The sequence below is a fragment of the Triturus cristatus genome, chromosome 7, assembly GCF_964204655.1.
Source record: "Triturus cristatus chromosome 7, aTriCri1.1, whole genome shotgun sequence".
Lineage (NCBI taxonomy): Eukaryota > Metazoa > Chordata > Amphibia > Caudata > Salamandridae > Triturus > Triturus cristatus.
Window position 1 is genome coordinate 932,423,447 of NC_140590.1, and position 18,220 is coordinate 932,441,666.

Here is an 18,220-nt window from a genome sequence, read left to right on the forward strand (position 1 = left end):
GACATTGTGCATTTAAGGCATGCTTGTGGCAAAGCAGGATCGCAGCTGTTAAGATGATGTTACTCCATCCCTCGATTCCTCCATGTCTGCTGCAAGGATTTGTTTTTAACTACTATACCTCGTTTTTTTGGGGGGTGGGGGGGTATAGTAGGGTTTTATGTTGGCACCTGGAACTGCAGCACAGATATAGTCTGCTGATTCTTTGTGGTACACTTGAGATTAATAATAAAATAGTATGAAAAGGCAAGAGAGAAGCAATGGTGCTTTGTTCGTTACCACACTATTTATACCCAACTGACCAATATAATATGGATAGGATTATGTAAGATGCAGAATTGTCAAGGGTTGACTAGAGCCTTCAGGGAAACGGAAAAGGTAAGCACAGCAAAGGTGAGCAAGTCTGTCTTCACAATTTGCAACCAGATGATTAACAATCTAGAATTCACCCTAGAAAGAATATTTGGTGGTCTTCCACAAAGTCTGGGGACCTCTTTGGTACCACCTCCCACTCAAAGGCATTAAGTAGTCACTGCTTGCTTTACTGCTAGCTGCCCAGCCTGGGAGGTGATAGCAACCATACCAAGCCTGGATTCAGCAACTGTGCCTTCCTTTAACCTTGGAGAAACTTACAGCGGCAAATGTTGATCTGACCCATACTTTTCACTCACAGTGGGAGGCAATGCCGCCCTACCTCTTGAGTGTTTGGAGGGCACAAATGCCCAAGTTACTTCAAACCCGCAGGTGTTCTCAACCTGGTAATGAGTCAACTAATATTACAGAGGGGTGAAAGGGAGGCCCGCACCACATTTAGCGATAATAGTGAAACATTGAACAGATATTGGGACGAGCCGATAGTGTCTGTAAGAGACCTGGAAAGCCCTAGACGGGGCACAGATGACACTTGCATAGATCGTAGTTGGGAGGGAGCAGGATATACAGTAGAGGGTGTAGCGAGGAGCACGGGTTGGGCACTCCAGGGAACTATTTTCATCTGTGTTTTGTTTGCGGGGAGTGGTAGGGGAGGATTAACTCCTTTTTACTATAATCCATGGGAATGGTCGTTAATTCTATAAAAATGCAAATATAATATTTAAAACAGGAGCAAACATTTTAGAAGAACAAAAAGTTTCTAATAAAAGCAACTTTAATAATTTCCAGTGCCAAAAGGAGCATGGTTGCAATTTGTAACAAAGCATTACAAATTATAAACCTGTTTTATAAGATCATTGAACATTGAACTGTTCCTTTCCACAATGCAGTTAACATATGTTAAGCTGCATTTAATCTGGTGTAGTGTATTCGACAGATAAAACTATATTCAACGAACCGTTAAAAAAAAAAATAAAAAAAAAAAAAAAATGGCATTATTTGCATTTTATGCCCAAAACAGTTTGTACTGGTCCATCTTTTCTATATCTTAACAAAATTTAAATTAACATTCAATTTATTTGTACTGCAAAAAAACCACAAAAATGAAAGAAAGGCCTGCCTGCTGCATTCTTGAGACCATTACTCAGATCTGCAATCTAGTAAAATAATTAAAAAGCTATTAGACATCTCTCCATGTTTAGTGTTAAGAATAATGAATCTTCTTTGGTTACAATATATTTATATACTATATATTTTAAGCAGTTATCTTGAGGTTAGTTTAATCGGAAAATCACCATACAAAACCATCATGTCCAATCTAAGAATTTCAACCTGCAGAACGCACGCTTATAGGCAAAATTATTCTACAAAAGTGGATCACCACATACTATGTAAACACATGTTTGTGAATAGGGAGGATCTTAAAATGAATACTTGAATATAAAAAGCTCTGAAACATTACTATGTATGATCCCTTAAATGCTTTCCATCGCTTTAAATTCACTGAGCGCTTGGACAACATTAACATGCTTTTTCTGAGAAGCCCGTTTAATCTTGGTTTGAGTTTCATCCTGCTTCTCTCTTTTGACCAAAGGTTTCTTCTCTGGGGCTTTCATTTTCCAGGAAACCGCTGGAAGGTTGAGGGAAGCCATTCCTTGAGAGCGCTGGTATTTAGTAGATGCCACATACGAAGCTTTTACTGTTTGAACTACTGCATTCATCAAGTTCTTGGCAGCTTGGATCAAAGACATCGCACTGTCCACCTAGCGCAAAAATACGAGAAGAATGTCATGTCTACATCAAAATATTTTTCAAGCCATAAAATGTTCAACCCAGATGAAATTTACTACATGCGTTTCGTAACTCGGACACATGACAATCTTGTTATTCTATTTACATTTTGCAGGAAGAACCAAGAAAATGTCTGTTTTGAACCAATACAATAATGTGAGTTATCACATGCTTCAGTTCAATAGCTCACAGCAAATATGCTTTGAAGGGACATAAGTTTGGGCTTTTAAAGTCGCACAGCTGGACTTTTTTTCAAATCTTCCTCATGTTATTCCCCAGGGGGCTGGACAATTTGAGAACACCTGATTTGTTTAAAAACCTAGGCATGGACAATGCCTATACACTGCTGGTACACGTTAGGTGTACCTGGGTATGTCTGAACCAAGGTTTCTACACTATGAATAACCGGTACCCACAGTACCTCCTCACCTTAGGGCAAATACACAGATTGTTTACACCTTATGTTCATTATTGACAAGAGAGTGTATTGTAAACGTGTGCAAAATATGTCAGTTTACACATCTTACAACTCACAGATAGACTGGGTTGATCTGATAGTTATTGAACTTGATCCTACAACCTATCAACAATCTAGTAAAAAGAAAAAGCTGAACTTAACTTAGCTTGTGTCTATTTCAAATGTACCAACTGTGTAACCAAACCCTTCAAGGTCCCCAAGTCCCACGGATCACTTATGAATGCAATACTTTTCCAATTTAAAATCCAGCACCTGAAAAGCTTTAACATCTTCAAAGATACCGGTTTAACCTTACTACAGAAGATAAAGAGCGGTCACTAAAGTAAAAATGTATAGGTGCAAATGTTAGAGAAAATAAAGACACTATTCCTCAAAGAATCCTATTCAGGCAAGGATCGCAGGAACATTATTTTTATGAAGTCGATAGATGACATGAATAAGTTTTCAAACAATCTGAGGGTTGCTTGCCAATACTCCAGCAATACAAACTATACAAACAAAATACCTAGGATAATGACTAAGGAGACTTCAGAAAGATCATACTTACGCCAGAAACTACAAGCTCTCCACCAAGATGTTGAACCTCTGCTTTCACTTTACTGCAGATATTTAGCTGATGGCAATACAATGCAATGCGTTGTAGATATGCCAGTAGATCCTGTTTGCAGGTAGAATCTGGGCACTAGAAAAAGAGAAGAAAAAAAACTGCATTTATTTAAAAAAGTTAATCTGTTGAACATTAGTTCAAAAAAGTTATCTAGTCGTTCGTTCAAATAACTTTATTCGATTCAATCTAATCATAAAAGTTTACATACATACATTAAGTATTAAGACTGAATATTCATAAAAAAGAAAACTTTGTGAAGAGATTAGACACACAGTACACATGGTCTTTCCTAAATCAAATTACACTAGTACAGATACTAGCGAATTAAAAAGCCTCCTATCGTTCTACAACACATTTATACAAAATATTTAAAAAACCCTAATATCACTTAAAACTTGAATTCATTTTAAGATTCATAGCGTTTCCAAATTAAAAAAGCAACTCTAATGAAATTAAGCACAGCGCTGCAAATAGCAGCAGTAGATAATGACCGCAAGTAATTAAAAACCTCCTGATAAGAACAGGGACAGATTTCCTTTAGAACGGGCTTGATGAAACATGCCCTTGGGTCTTTATAAAGTGTGCAAAACAGCATAAAGTGCATTGTGCTCTGATGGGCTAAATTCTCAGGAACGGGGGGAGGGGGGGGGGTAAAATTGCTGTTGACTGGGAAGCAAACTATCTGATCTTCCACAATCCTGATTAGACATACCTAATTCAATGCAATATGCATTTTTTATAACCAGTTTCATGTTAGATTGGATACTATCGGGGTCATCGTAGTATTTTTTTAAGCCTACTTTATAAAAAGTATCTGACATAACGAAGCCGGGGGAGTGACATTGCGTTCAAGATTCATACAATCTCTAAGGATACTCCTAAAAAATAGTAAGTCCTCTGAGGTCCAGATTTCCCCCCATAAAATCAACAGGGCAATATTTATCCTATCTTTTACATAAGACAGACCCACTATAGAGTGACAGAAAAGTGTTGAATAACTACTAGGAATCATCAATAATATTGTTAAAAATGTGTTCTCTAAAATCTGAATCTGGGAACTTTTATGGTAACCCCCATACTCCTGCCCCAAAGGTAGCTACCGACAGACATTTTGATATATATATATAAAGTTATCATTTCTGCAACCGGCTTATGTCCAAGCTTGCAAGCAAAGCGAAACACCCCCTCAATTATTCTGCTGGTGTATTGAACCCTAGCCACAATTAGATGGTCCAAATTTAATTTATTATTAAAAACATTTCCCAGATAGGTACAATTTGGCACCTTATCAATGATGTTTTCCTTCACTATAAACTTTCAAGTTTTAGTTTGATTGGAACCACATACGATAATAAACGGTTTGCTAACATTTACCTTTAGGTCCAATTTCATCATAAATTCAGTAAAAGCATTCAAACATTGTTATCTAGTCAATTAGTTTATATAATAAAAAACAGATTCATTTGAAATCAAGTTTAAATCTCTGGCTAAACAAACCAACCACCCACCGGCTCTAATCTGACAATCCCGGTTTACACATGACCTCTTTCCTGACAGTGGAGTCCGAGCATTATGTCAGACGCCCAGTGGAGCTGCTCTGTTCAGCCAATGAGGAGATTGGACTGGGCTCATCCCCTGACCGTCACCTGCCCAGCCGGACCTTGGGCACTGTGAGAATGTGCCATCTTTCTTGCATGATATGCCCTCACTTTTTGATGAATTGCTGATGTACTTTGACTGAGTGTGCCCTGGGCTCCTGCCAATCAGGTGCCCACGGCCTGTGTTTCTTCCCTAAAACTGCAAGAAGCCTAAACCCAATTGGCATCTCTGGTCACATGTCAGCCCCTGGTAAATGGTACCCAGGGCCCTGTGACCAGTGAAGGCTCCTAAGGAATGCAGCACTTATTGTTCCACCCTCAGAGGCCCTGTACCCTGACACAAACACACTGCCTTTGCAGGCTGAGTGTCTTGGTGCAGAACAAAACAGAGTCAAAATGGCACATATCCCTGTGTGCCATGCCCACAAACACACTGCCCTGGCATACCTCAGTCACCCCTCTAGCTGGGTGCACTATGCCAGTGGTGTAGGTACAGGTGCATGAGCCCTGTACCCCTACAGTAACCAGGTCCATTCCTGGGCACTGCAAGTGCAGTGCTGCCATTTAAGAGTATATGGTGCTGGGAGGTCGTCAACACAAACTCCATAGCACCATGATGGCTACACTGAAGACTAAGAAGTTTGGTATCAAACTTCTCAGCACATTAAACCCACACTGATGCCAGTGTGGGATTTAATGTAAGATGCACGACAGGGGGCAACTTAGAGTTGCCCCCTGAACCTAACCTACAATCCATGTCCTGTCTAAGAGGCGGCCACACAGCAGACATGATGCTGGACCCCTGAGTAGAGAGCCATCCGCTCTCCTGGGCCTGCAACTATGCACATCCTCGGCGAAACGCAAGGTCTCCTCCCCCAGGATGGGCAGGGGGAAGCTTCAAAGGCATGCCACCTTTGTGAGCTTCTCCAGGCCACTTGCTGTACTCAGCAACTAGCCCCCACCGGTTCTGACCCCCACTCTGGCGGGAAGGGCCAAGTGAGGAAAGGGGGTGTGCCAGCCTCTGCCAACCCCACCCCTCAGGTGGGGGAGGCGAGGTGAAGCACATCTTCGGGCTCTCGCCATCTTGGAGATGGGGAGCCCTGCCCTATCAGGATTAGGCTACTGTCCCCCTCCCACAGGAGAGTGGCAGGATAGGGGGTGTACCTACCCCCAGGGAAGGGACCCATTGGTCCCTGCCCTTAACCTACCTGTAACGCCCCTAAATTTAGTATTTAGGGGCACCCTGAACCTTCCTTCCTCAAATCCCGAAACAAGCAAGAAGAACAAGAATAAAGAAGACCTGCCGTGCAGCTGCTAACAAGAGGAAGACACCAACTGACTTGGCCCCAGCCCTACAGGCCTGTCGAACCTCGAACCTGCTCCTGCTAAAACCCGGTGTCTCCAGTGGTCAGCAACCTCAAAAACCCCAGAGGATCTGGCTGCCTTGTGACTCTACAAAGACGGACTCCCACGAGCAGTGGTTCTGCTTAAAGCAAGTATCAAGCCCCTGGTGCCAACCAGGAACCGCGACTCCTGCACACTCTGCACCCGCCAAGCCTGGCCTGTGCCAGAGTGGACAAAGACCACGAGGACTGTGACCCCGAATCCAGCACCCAAGGACCCACCTGGACGCTCCTGACGACGCCTGCAGCCTCAGAACCAGGGACCGCGACCACCTGAGGGTAAGATTTCCTGACACGAAAAGGCACCCGGCGCCCTGCGGCCCCCTGTGCCCAGCTCCTGGGTGCCTACCTAACCTATAGCTTCCCAACTTACCTCTCGAAGTAGTGGTCGCACCTGAAGAATCTTCGTCCCCGAGCTTGCAGCCTTTGTTCGTCTTAGAGCTTCTCCATTGAAATCCATAGAGTGCCCGATGGCTCAAAATCACCCTGCACCCAGCCGCCCGAGTGCCCCTGGGAGTGCAACATCTATCCTAATCTACTTCCCCACTTGCCCTGAGCAAGTGACCAGGAGCCAAGCACCCACAGCAGTGTGGCCTGCTTGCCAGCAGCCACCAACCAAAGGCCCCTGCTCCCCTAGGATAACATTGGGCCTAATCTTTCAGCACCCGGCTGCCGCTGTGCCGCTGAGGGTGTAACAACTGTACCTACCTGACCCTGGGAGACCCCCGAGTCTATGCCCAGAACCTTAACTCTGCCAGTCGAGTACTTACCCTATGGAGGAAAAGTGAGTTATCGGCTTTTGGGTAACATAGAAGAATTTCCAAGTGAAACTAGTCAAAGTGTCGAGTTTTGAAACTTTAAAATATTCACTAAAAATCAGCCGAACGACGAAAACAAATTTACTCACCTGTCATCAGGAGAGATCCCAGTGCTGGATCTTGGTGCCCAGCACTGACCCTGAAAAGTAATTACAACCGTACTTACCAATAACTTAATTTTCCTCCATAGGATAACATTGCGTAGTTTTCACCAGAAATTCTTCTAAGTGTCGATTTTTTAAACAAATATTGCTTACAAATCGCCTGTATAACAAAAACTATTTCTTTCAACTGTTTACAGAAGATGCACCAGTGCTGAATCCAGGATCCAGCACTGAGTAAGAAAAAGTAACGATAACCCTACTTACCTGCTAAGTGAATTTCCTCTCATAGGATAACATTGGTGATTTTATGTGAAAACGTTTCCAAGTGTCAACTTTTGAAATACAATAATATTGCTTAAAAATCATACCTGTAACCAAAACGTATTTACTCACCTGTTTCCAGGAAATGTCCCAGGACTGAATCTAGGATCCAGTCCTGTGGTTAGAAAAGTAATCCAAAAAGTAATTAATTGCATTAACTTAGAAATTCAAATTGAGCTCAATGTTATAATTGTGTTTGAATTGTGATGCCTATTGCAACAACTGTAACTATTGCATTCAAAAGTCTATTGCCTATTGAAAGTATTTAACTAAAGCATCTCATTCTGAGAAAGTATACTTTGATACCTATTGTTGGTTCTAAAATAAAACTACTATATATTTTTATATACAAACCATTGGCCTAGAGTTCAGTTCTTGAGTGTTTGAGACCATTTGCTGACTGAGTGTGTACAACAAATGCTTTACACTGTCCTCTGATACTGTCTTACTGCTCGACCAAGCTACCACTTTAGAGAGTAAGGTTATATCCAACTTTAGCCTCTGCCAAACCTCTGGGGACTGGGGACTCTGTGCACACTGAACCTTACCTTGGTGCAGTATATAGAGAGCCACTTTCTTACAGGCACAGTTCTCCCCTTCTCCCTGTCTCCCCTCAGTGTATTTCTGCCGTTCTGCTTTTGCCTAGTACCTTTTTTTACACCTGTCTGACCGATCACCGTTGGAGTTTCCTCGACAGCTATAGGGGAAACCGGCCTTGGCCGTCACCTACCCATTCGGTATATGGGCTGACCTTACCTCGATCTCTTATTCCGTCTCTCCCCCCCCCATCTTCTCCCTTCTCACTCCCCCTTCCCGTCTGCCCTCTGTCTCTCCTTCTCTCACGTTGATGTGTCATTTATTTGATGTAACATTTAATTGTTATTATTGTTGTAACTTTGCTGACCTTATGTAAAGCGCTCCGATACCTACAGGTCTAGCCAGCGCTATATAGAACTGTTTAAATAAATAAAAGTTCAAGGAGCTGCATGCAGCCAAGAGGGGTCCACAGGAAAAGACCCAGTGAAAGATTGCACTGGGCGCAACTGGACGTGATGATTCGAGAGTTGAGGCAGAAAATCACAAACTACGCAGTGAAATTACAAATACATTTCTTTGGATGCCAAGTTACACTTCAATTTGGTGTGCTGTCTGCTGGAAGCAAGTCTCTGGAACAGAAGACAACATTAGGGAGTGCTTTCTGTACTTAATGTTGGAGTTCCGTAACAAGTAGGTTCTATATGCTCTTGCACAGATGCAAGCTAGAGAATGGCGAGACAGGCTTCCACCACCCTCAAAAACAGAGTGTACACCAGCTGCACCTAACTCCAACTCCGAGGATAACTGGCTTTCAGGTACAAGTGGTGCCAGAAAAGGCTGCAATTAAAGGATTGTGAAGTTGTAAAATTTGGCTTCTACAACATTTAGCAATATTTTTGTGAAATAAATATATTGCCGAGTAAACTCTCAAAGGTCAGAGGTAAGCGGCCATAATGTTTGCTTGTTCGATTTATTCGATCCTCACAAAAAACCTTATGTTGATTACGACAGTCTGTTTTCTCCATCTAGCCTCCAACAATAGTCTTTCATCTCTTGACTACTTTGTAAAAATTCTGTGATCACATCTCAGCGATACACCTGGTATTTTCATGGAAGTTCAAGGGACTGTGCCACTTCAGTACAACCCACCGGACTGGCGGGCAGCAGCGTTAGTAGGGAAAATCCCACAGGATGCATTTTTGTGCCAATGATAACCTACAAAATCAAATGCCCTCCTACAGTGGAGAGACATCACCCAACACTTAAATCACAAAGGAAGAAACAGTTACATGTTCATTGCTCTCCTCTGGAAGAGATATTTCGTGTTAAATGATGACCCGAAATAATGAGCACTTCTTAAAGCAGCAATTTTATGTTTTTTAAAAAAAAGAAAACCACCACCAGAGGAGTTGGAAATTGCAATCACTATGAACTGAAAGACAGCAGGACTCACAATAAAGTTTTATTAAAACTCATACCATCTTGGACATCATACATAGCATCTAAATGAAACCGCCTACAAATCTGGGTATGGGGAAAGTGTGTGGAGTTAGACTGTTAACAGATAAGGAACTGGGCAAAGTTGTAACTGCTCCCACCCTCCAACACCCAAAAAATAATTGAAGAATAATATTTTTAAAACAGAAATTACAGACACCGTAACATGGAAGGGATACAGACTCCATTAACATCTACATTTCTTTAGGATATGACTTATTTTCTAAAAAGGTTCTAAATTGAATTTGGTTTAGAAGATCATAATTCTGGAGTTAATTTGTAAAATCTTGCAAAAGGCACGGAAGTTCCAAAACAGACTATGCAGCAGCCTGACCGGGTTTTTAGAAGTACCAGCGGTTGGAAATCTCAAGATATCCAGTAATGTACGTAATACAATAGAATGTAAATGCAAAGTATTTTAGTTTCACAATGGCCTATACTTGTATTGAAAACGTAAATACATGGTATTGATAGAGATACTAATTTGTAAATTGCTGGTGCCGGCTGTTCATAAAACATGAACGGGCAACTGGAGCCTGCTGTCTGTTGGCTAGGAGTGTTCAGAAGTTCCTAGAATTCAAAGGTAAGAGAAAATGTTATTTAACTTGCCAGGGGTGAAGGTGAATCTTGTCCTGAAACTAGAAAGTATCTCAGAAAAAGATATTTTTAAAAAGAAAACTACCTATAAAGGTCGTCATTTTGGTTCCTCTCTCGAAATTGGAGGTGTATATTGTTTCCCCCCACCCTCTGCAACCCAGCTAAAACCAGAGAGGGAGGAAGCCACCGGCGTTACTGTTATATTCACATTCCTAAAGATTCTAAGTTGTAGTTGTTAGAATGTCCATGCCTGCCTAGCAACGGGATGACGGGTGGGTATTCGGGGAAGAGAGAGGGACACGGGGGCAGTTGTATGACGAGCGGCATGTAATACATCAAGGGCTTTCTGGATTTGGAATAAATTCATATGAAGTTTCCTGGCAAGACTCTTTATTACAAAATTGGCGACGAACTTGGGATAATCTCTTAAGCGACAGGGGAGCACATAAATACACAGTAAATTGTAACTGCATTCGATTTCCTGAGATAGACGCTTCATTGAACAATTTCCAGAGATCGACGCTTCATTGAACAGCCCTTGAATAAACAACTGCCACCCTCGGTGAGTAACTACGAGGCCTGTCAAACATTTGACACCCGAGTTACATTTTAATAACTTTCAGCACATGTTTTATATTGAAGTTTACCATTAGTTAACGTCGCGCTCCGCTCTGTATGTGCGTGCTAGTCTGCCGCGAGCTTCGCTCGTGAGCCTTCTTCGTCTCAAGCGTCCGCTTCTTTATGACGCGTCATCTCCCACATTCAAGGCAAATCAAGTTTGTTTATGTTTCACGCATGGCGTGCGTGCATCCATTTTAACTTGGGAAAGCAATCAAATCGCCTGACAACGTTTCCTACTTCAAAATATAAACGCTAATGTGTTTGACATTCTCATTCGTGTTCTAAATATTCCATATTTATTATTCTGGGCTAATTAATCAATTAACTTTAAAAAAAAAATGAACAAAATAAAATATCAGTCAAGCACTGCGAACAACTGAATAATAGTGATACAAGCACAACCCCAGTGGAATTTTTACACAATTCATCATTTAAAGCTCATTACTGTTATTATCTCCACTCAACATGACGTCCCAAACTACTATTACGGCCCCTTCACCATTCCTACAAAATACAGGACAACCAGACATTCCATGGGAGGAATGGAAAGAGGCATTTGAGACTTATTTAGAAGCCATAGGTGGTGATGTTTACGTTTCCAAAAGGAAGCTAGCCATTTTAAAACATTCTTTAGGTCAAGAGGGCAGAAATGTATTGAAAACGTTGCCAGAAATGGATGAAATTAACACAATAGCAGAGCAAACAGGTGAAAATGGTGATGCTAGCGATGTTGATGTCTACGACATAGCTATAAAAGCTCTAGAAGAAAATGTTGGGAAAAAAATTAGAATAGTTGTGGAAAGACACAAATTTCTCTCGTGCCCAGAAGCAGAATGAATCCATAGAACAATATGTATCCATCTTACGGAAACTTGCAGTCAATTGTAATTTCAGGGATTTAAGAGACAAATTAATAAGGGATCAAATGATCAACAGACTATACAATCTCAAGATCCAAGAAAAACTGCTTGGCATGAAAAACCCATCATTAGAGAAAACTATTGCAACAGCCAAGAGAATGGAAAATACTACAAGATACGTAAAAGAATTGAGCGACAAAAAGGATGCTCAGGATGAATCTGTTCACAACATCAACAAACCGAACAAACAGATCAATAAATCATTTCAAGCCAAACCTGATGAAAGAAAATTAGATTCAACCAGATCTAGATCTAGATATTGCTTCAGATGTGGTAGTCCCAAACATACTGCCGATGCAAGCCATTGTCCAGCTTTTAAGAGCAGATGTTACAGATGCAAGAAAATCGGACATTACTCGAGACTATGTAAAGGCACGCCTAGTTTCCAGAGCGATAACAAAAGCATACATTTTGTGGAAGAAGATGAAGTCTCATGTGAAAGTGATAATGAGGATATAGAATTATTAATGATAGATTCGTCACAAGTGTGCAATTGTGAAGGATCCAAAGACAGTTATCGTCCTCCCAAGTGTCTAGTGAGGATCAACGATTTGGAAGTTCACATGTGGGCAGATTCATGTTCCTTGTTTTCCATAATAGACAAATCTATTTGGGAAAGAATTGGTTTTTGCTCGAAGGATCTACAATCCACAGACGTCACGCCAGAAGGTTATTGTGGCAATAAACTTCCTATAATGGGTTATGTTGCCACTGAGATTGGTTTCAAAAACATGAAAACAATTGCCAAACTATATATAGTGGAAAAAGGGAAATCACTTTTGGGATGGAAAGAACAGCGAGCTTTAGGCATTATTTTAGATCCTAACCATCCTGACCAGGTTTTGAATGTAAACTCTGCCTACAATAAATGGGTTATCAAGTTTCCAAATCTTTTCAAAGAATCGTTAGGGTGTCTCAAGAAATGTAAACATCGCATCTTTTTAAAAGACAATGCAATACCCAAAGTACATAAAGTAAGGAATGTACCGATGGTTCTGAGACAGAAGCTGAAGGATGAACTAGAGACGTTGCAACGATGGAATAATAGAACCCATTGAAGCCTCTGAATGGTTAAGTCCTGTGGTTTTGGCCAGAAAACCCAATGGCAAGATCAGGATGTGCATTGACCTGAGGGATTTAAATGAATGCATATGGATTGATCGTCACCCTCTTCCCAAAATAAATGAAATGTTGGCCAGTATTGAAGGAGGTGCATATTTTACCACACTTGACTTATCAAGTGCATATCACCAAATCATTTTACAGGAGGAAAGTAGACATCTCACCTCTTCATTACTCCCGAGGGGGCATTTCAATTTATTCGGATGCCATTCGGACTTGCCTCGGCATCTGCCGTTTTTCAAAGAGTAATGCAAAAGATCTTAATGGGAGTTGAGAACAATTTAGTATTTCAGGACGATGTATTGATTTGGGGATGTGATGTTGTACAACATGATTCTATTTTACAATCTGTCTTGCATAAACTAGCTGATGCGGGGTTTACCATAGGTCTCGAAAAGTGCAAATTTTGTGTACCCGAAGTAGAATATTTAGGTCACACTTTGACTAAAGAAGAAGGAGTCAAACCCAAGAGTAGTTTAATTGAGGCCATAGAAAAAGCACCCTCTCCTACAGACAAAGCTCAACTAAGATCCTTTCTTGGTCTTGTGGAGTACTACTCCAAATTTGTATGTCACTTTTCTGACAAAATTCAGAATCTAAGAAACATCATGAAGAAAGGAGTAAAATTTACATGGTCCGATGAATGCCAAACTACATTCGAGGGTATAAAAAAAGCAATTGCTAAGGCTGTTAGTCTAAAACCTTTTAATCCTAATGACAAGACCATTATATCTACTGACGCTAGTAACCATGGTCTTGGCGCTGTTCTTATCCAGATACACGAGGGAAAGGAAAGAGTGGTAGCTTTTGCTTCTCGCACCTTAAAGGGTGCAGAACATACTTATTCCACTGTGGAAAAAGAGGCCCTTGCTTGCTGGTGGGGTGTGCAATACTTTTGCATATATGTATGGGGCATCAGGTTTACATTGAGAACGGACCATAAACCCTTGGTAGATCTTTTTTCCACCAGAGGATCAGCTAAAGCCACGCCCAGAATAGCCAAATGGCTTTATCGACTTCAAGAGTATTCTTTTGAGGTCATGTATGTTCCTGGTGTAAAGAATGTTAATGCCGATTGTTTGTCTAGATTACAGATTGAAAATACTTGTGTGGAAGATGAGGATGAATGGATGATTGCTGACATTGATGACATATGTAATGCCATATCTGAAGAGGAATGGATGTCTGCTACTAGTAAGGACACAACTTTAAAAAATTTCATGGAAGCTCTTACGGATATCCAAGGGTGGAAATTATATCCCATATCTTTAGAACCATTCAAACTTATATGGTCTGAATTCGCTGTATTGAATAATCTGGTAAGACGGGGATGTCGTCTGGTAGTTCCACAAAGTCTTAAAGAAAGACTATTAAATCTCATGCATGAAGGTCACTGTGGCATGTCCGCCTTGAAAAGACATCAGAGAAGACTTTGTGGCCAGTTATGGACACTCCTATTGAAAGATTTGTACGTGATTGTGTAGCCTGTGCTGAGTGATAAATCACACACTACACAAGAAACCACTATCAATCCTATACCTTTACCTGAATCACCCTGGGAAAAACTAGCCATTAAAATCTGTGGTCCATTTGAGACCCTTGGCAGCAATGACAGATTTGCCATTGTCATGATTGATTATTTTTCAAAATGGCCAGAGGTAACATTTGTAAAGGATGTTAAGTCTAGTGTGGTAGTAACTTTTTGCGAAGACATCTTTAGAAGGGAGGGTTGTCCTGCTGAAATTGTTTCAGACAATGGTTCTCAATTTATTTCAGCTGAATTTGAGAAATTTCTAATAAACTGGGGAATTAAACATACCAGAACTCCGTTATATCATCCCAGGGGTAATGGTTTAGTGGAAAGATTCAACAGAGTGCTAGAGGAAAACATACAACTCGCTAAAAAAAATGGTTTGAATTACAAACACGTAAAAGACATGTTATGGTGTTATAGAACCACTCCACATTCTGTTACCAGAGAAACTCCTTTCAGTATTCTCAAAGGAAGAATACCTTGCACAGTTGCCGTGCCTGCTTGGTTGAATAGGGCACGCAAAAGTGAAACAAATCATGATGAAATTAAGGATCGTGTTAGAAGATGTCAGGTTTCGTATAGTCAGACACAATTCACATATCTACAAACCTTCCCGGTCTTTCAAAATAGGAATGTGGGTAAGAGTTTACATTGGGGATAAATCAAAAAAAGGCACCTCTAAATGGTCATGTCCCAAGGAAATTGTACATGTAAAAGGTAATTGTGTAAAATTGGCGGATGGTAATTGGTGGAACATGAGAAAAGTATCTATATGTAATACTACTGAACAGAATGAATGGCTTAGATGTCAATCTCCTAAACCTAGTCACAGCAATAGTTCTGACTCCACTTCTAATATGAATACACCACAAAGTAAAAGCGTATCTAAAACAATTTGTACCCCCCAATCTTCCCGTACCATGTTCGGGCCTAAATTTCTTGATGATTAGGTCTGTGACTGATCACTTTTATGTCAAGTAAGCATATTATTCAATGTGTTAAAAAAATCGTAGTTTGTATATATTGTTTTTTTTGTTTAGCAGGAGGAATGTGTATTGATGTTTTTGTTATTGTTAGAAGGGAGATATATTATATTCACATTCCTAAAGATTCTAAGTTGTAGTTGTTAGAATGTCCATGCCTGCCTAGCAACGGGATGACGGGTGGGCATTCGGGGAAGAGAGAGGGACACGGAGGCAGTTGTAGGACGAGCGGCATGTAATACATCAAGGGCTTTCTGGATTTGGAATAAATTCATATGAAGTTTCCTGGCAAGACTCTTTATTACAAAAGTTACCAACTTTTGAATTTTCTCTTGAAATTGATAAAATTCAAGCCTAAACCTACAAAGAACTGGGCACTGCAAGTGACCACTGCTAAGCAACCTTTATGTCTCTTGAGGTTAGCAGGCCCCTGAAAATCAACTGGCAAAGGGCTCAGGGCTTCCCACAAACAGAAGATGGAAGGGTTTTTACGATCTGTGTCTTTGTGTGTATGTGTGCGTCTGACTAATAATCTAACAATGCTTTTAGCTAATCCAGTAATAGACCAGGCTCCACTCAAGCCCTGTGGCAGTTCCTTCAAACAGTTTCCTTTTGCTCCAAACACCTTCCCCAAAAGGTTATAAACTAAAAAATATGATGCAGAGTATGTAAACTGGATTATTTAGAATACACATTTGATGGCACAAGTACACATTTCCCAAGTCGGTACTATTTTGATCAAGAGTCTTAGGGCTTTCTCGACCAATATGCCATCAATTCAAGCAGAAAGTTTTGGTTTGGAGACCACATGAAAGACTATATTCATGCCCAGCAGCAACTATAGATTAACCTTCACAAACAATAATAAAGACAAAGTCCTTGTTTTTTAGCATTTGCCACACAAGGCACTCTTCTAGATAGGATGCTGGATTGGTAAACCTAAAAGAAAGAATTTTAAAGTAGTAAGGAAAAAAAAGCTTACATTGTCGGCAATGGTACGTCCCAGCTTGTCCATCCGGGATCCTGCCTCTGCAATTTTCTTGGCAGCACTTATAACATCAGAAGTATTTTTAAGGGGCCCTTTACCTCTGCAAAATAAGTGTACAGATTTAGACACTGCAAACTAAGACTTAAACCATTAAAATGATTTCACGCTTCAATGCAAAACATGCACATTAGAATTGTCATGCATCATGAGGCGACTGGAGCAACATTCTTATCCTCAAAATAGCTTTATTCTGAATTTAAATCACCTCCAGAAAGCATTTTCAGTTTATAAAAATTTATAAATGTGTTTCATGGAAAACAAAGGCCATGTAAACCCCACAAGACAAATAAGTAGTATGTTTAATAATGCAAACATTTCTAAATGGCAGTTACCTTTAAGAGAAAGATTAATGAAACCCACTCTTCAGTGCAAACAAAGTTAAACATATCCTAATAACAAGCATTGGCATAGCCAATAGGTCTCGCCTTTGGGACCTTATAAGTGTTTAGCCATGCAACAGTTGATGTTGTTGCACGAAGGCTATTGTGCTGGATAACTAAGCACTTACAAGGTCCCAAACGCGAAACCTATTGGCTATGCCAATGCTTGTTGATATGGTAATCAGGACTGGCAACGCTGGCAGTCTGTGGGCTGCTGGCTAGTGGCTGGTTTCAGAGCAGGGGGGACTCTAATAACTGACACATGCCCCCATTCCTCCCACTTTAGCTGTGGAATCCTGAGTGGTGGGGGTGGTCTGACCATTTTTGATGGGGCTAATTTCCAGGTCATCCCCTCATATTTGCCGAATTATCAGCTGTAAAAAATTTGAAATGCTAAATCCAGGATTTTAAGCATAAGAAATAAAAGACTAAACTGCCATGTGATTTCATATGTGGGCAGTACCAGATTTTTGTCAAATACAGCAAGTTTGGCATCTGCAAGTCTTAGGCTCTTTATTTGCCTGACCCTCTTAGTATGAAGAGGAGCATAACAAAATCTAACACATTTTAGCCTCCACCTGCTAACGAGATATCAAGCTGCAGTCTCCAGAGTTGTGGGTCTGGTGAATTTATATCTGTGGTATTTTGTGAAATCGAATATTCATAAATGTGGTCGATGCCCAGATAATTCCTCACCTACATCAGTCAGAAAAAAATGTATTTGTCACTGGTTTGTGATCCGAGTTAAATGTTTCACATACCCTAGCACCAATTATTCTAAGACATCGAAAGCTATCACTGAATTTACAAAAAGCAACAACAGTGTCTTGTTTGAGAAGTTGGGGAAGTAACTTTAAAAAGAAATGGACTTTTATCCATGGCCATCAGAAGAGTTATTTCCACTTATAAGAGCAGGCCATCCTACTCCTGGGCATTACTTTGTTGTCATTTTCTAACTGGTGCAGAAAGTATGCAGACATTTTGAAATGCGGGCAATGAAAAATAGATTTTTTTAAAGCCATATCTACCTATTTAGACAATGTTGGCCAAGTAGCTAACACTGGAGTGCAAATACACCTTGTGATCCGGACCAGGCGCATAGGTAGCATAATTCAAAATGGCTCTCCATAGGCATGTTCAGCCTTCAGGTATATATCCTGAGCATAGAAGGCCTTTTTAATCTACTTTCCATCATTCTCTGTCCCTTCTTCTCTTGGCTTCCTTCTAAATGAGGTGACTGACAATGTCCTCCCTTTTACTGTTCATTTATTCATTTTAAAGATATCAGCTAGTTTTAGGACACCGTGTTTGGCGGTTGCACAATACATTATTCCTATATTTGATGAACCATAGACCAAATACGAGCACTACTTTTTCTGCTGCTTCCCAGCACTGATCATTGGAGATAAAAATAGAACAAAATAGCACACAGTTTCAAATATTTAATATACTGCTAAATATAAAAACTGCGCAATTCAGCTGAGACCAAAAA

General features: G+C 40.6%; 1 protein-coding gene across 1 annotated transcript in view; it reads right to left on the reverse strand.

Annotated features, from left to right (window-relative positions):
- Positions 1-1,126: 1,126 nt before the first annotated feature.
- The window catches only part of CTNNA1 (catenin alpha 1), a 282,300-nt gene continuing 265,206 nt past the window's right edge, over positions 1,127-18,220 (reverse strand). Inside the window, exons 16-18 of the mRNA XM_085617884.1 lie at positions 16,283-16,388; positions 3,186-3,320; positions 1,127-2,132 (exon numbers count right to left, since the gene is read on the reverse strand). Coding sequence (XP_085474010.1) covers positions 1,845-2,132; positions 3,186-3,320; positions 16,283-16,388 — 529 coding nt within the window. The 3' untranslated portion in view covers positions 1,127-1,844. The remainder of the gene's footprint in view (positions 2,133-3,185; positions 3,321-16,282; positions 16,389-18,220) is intronic.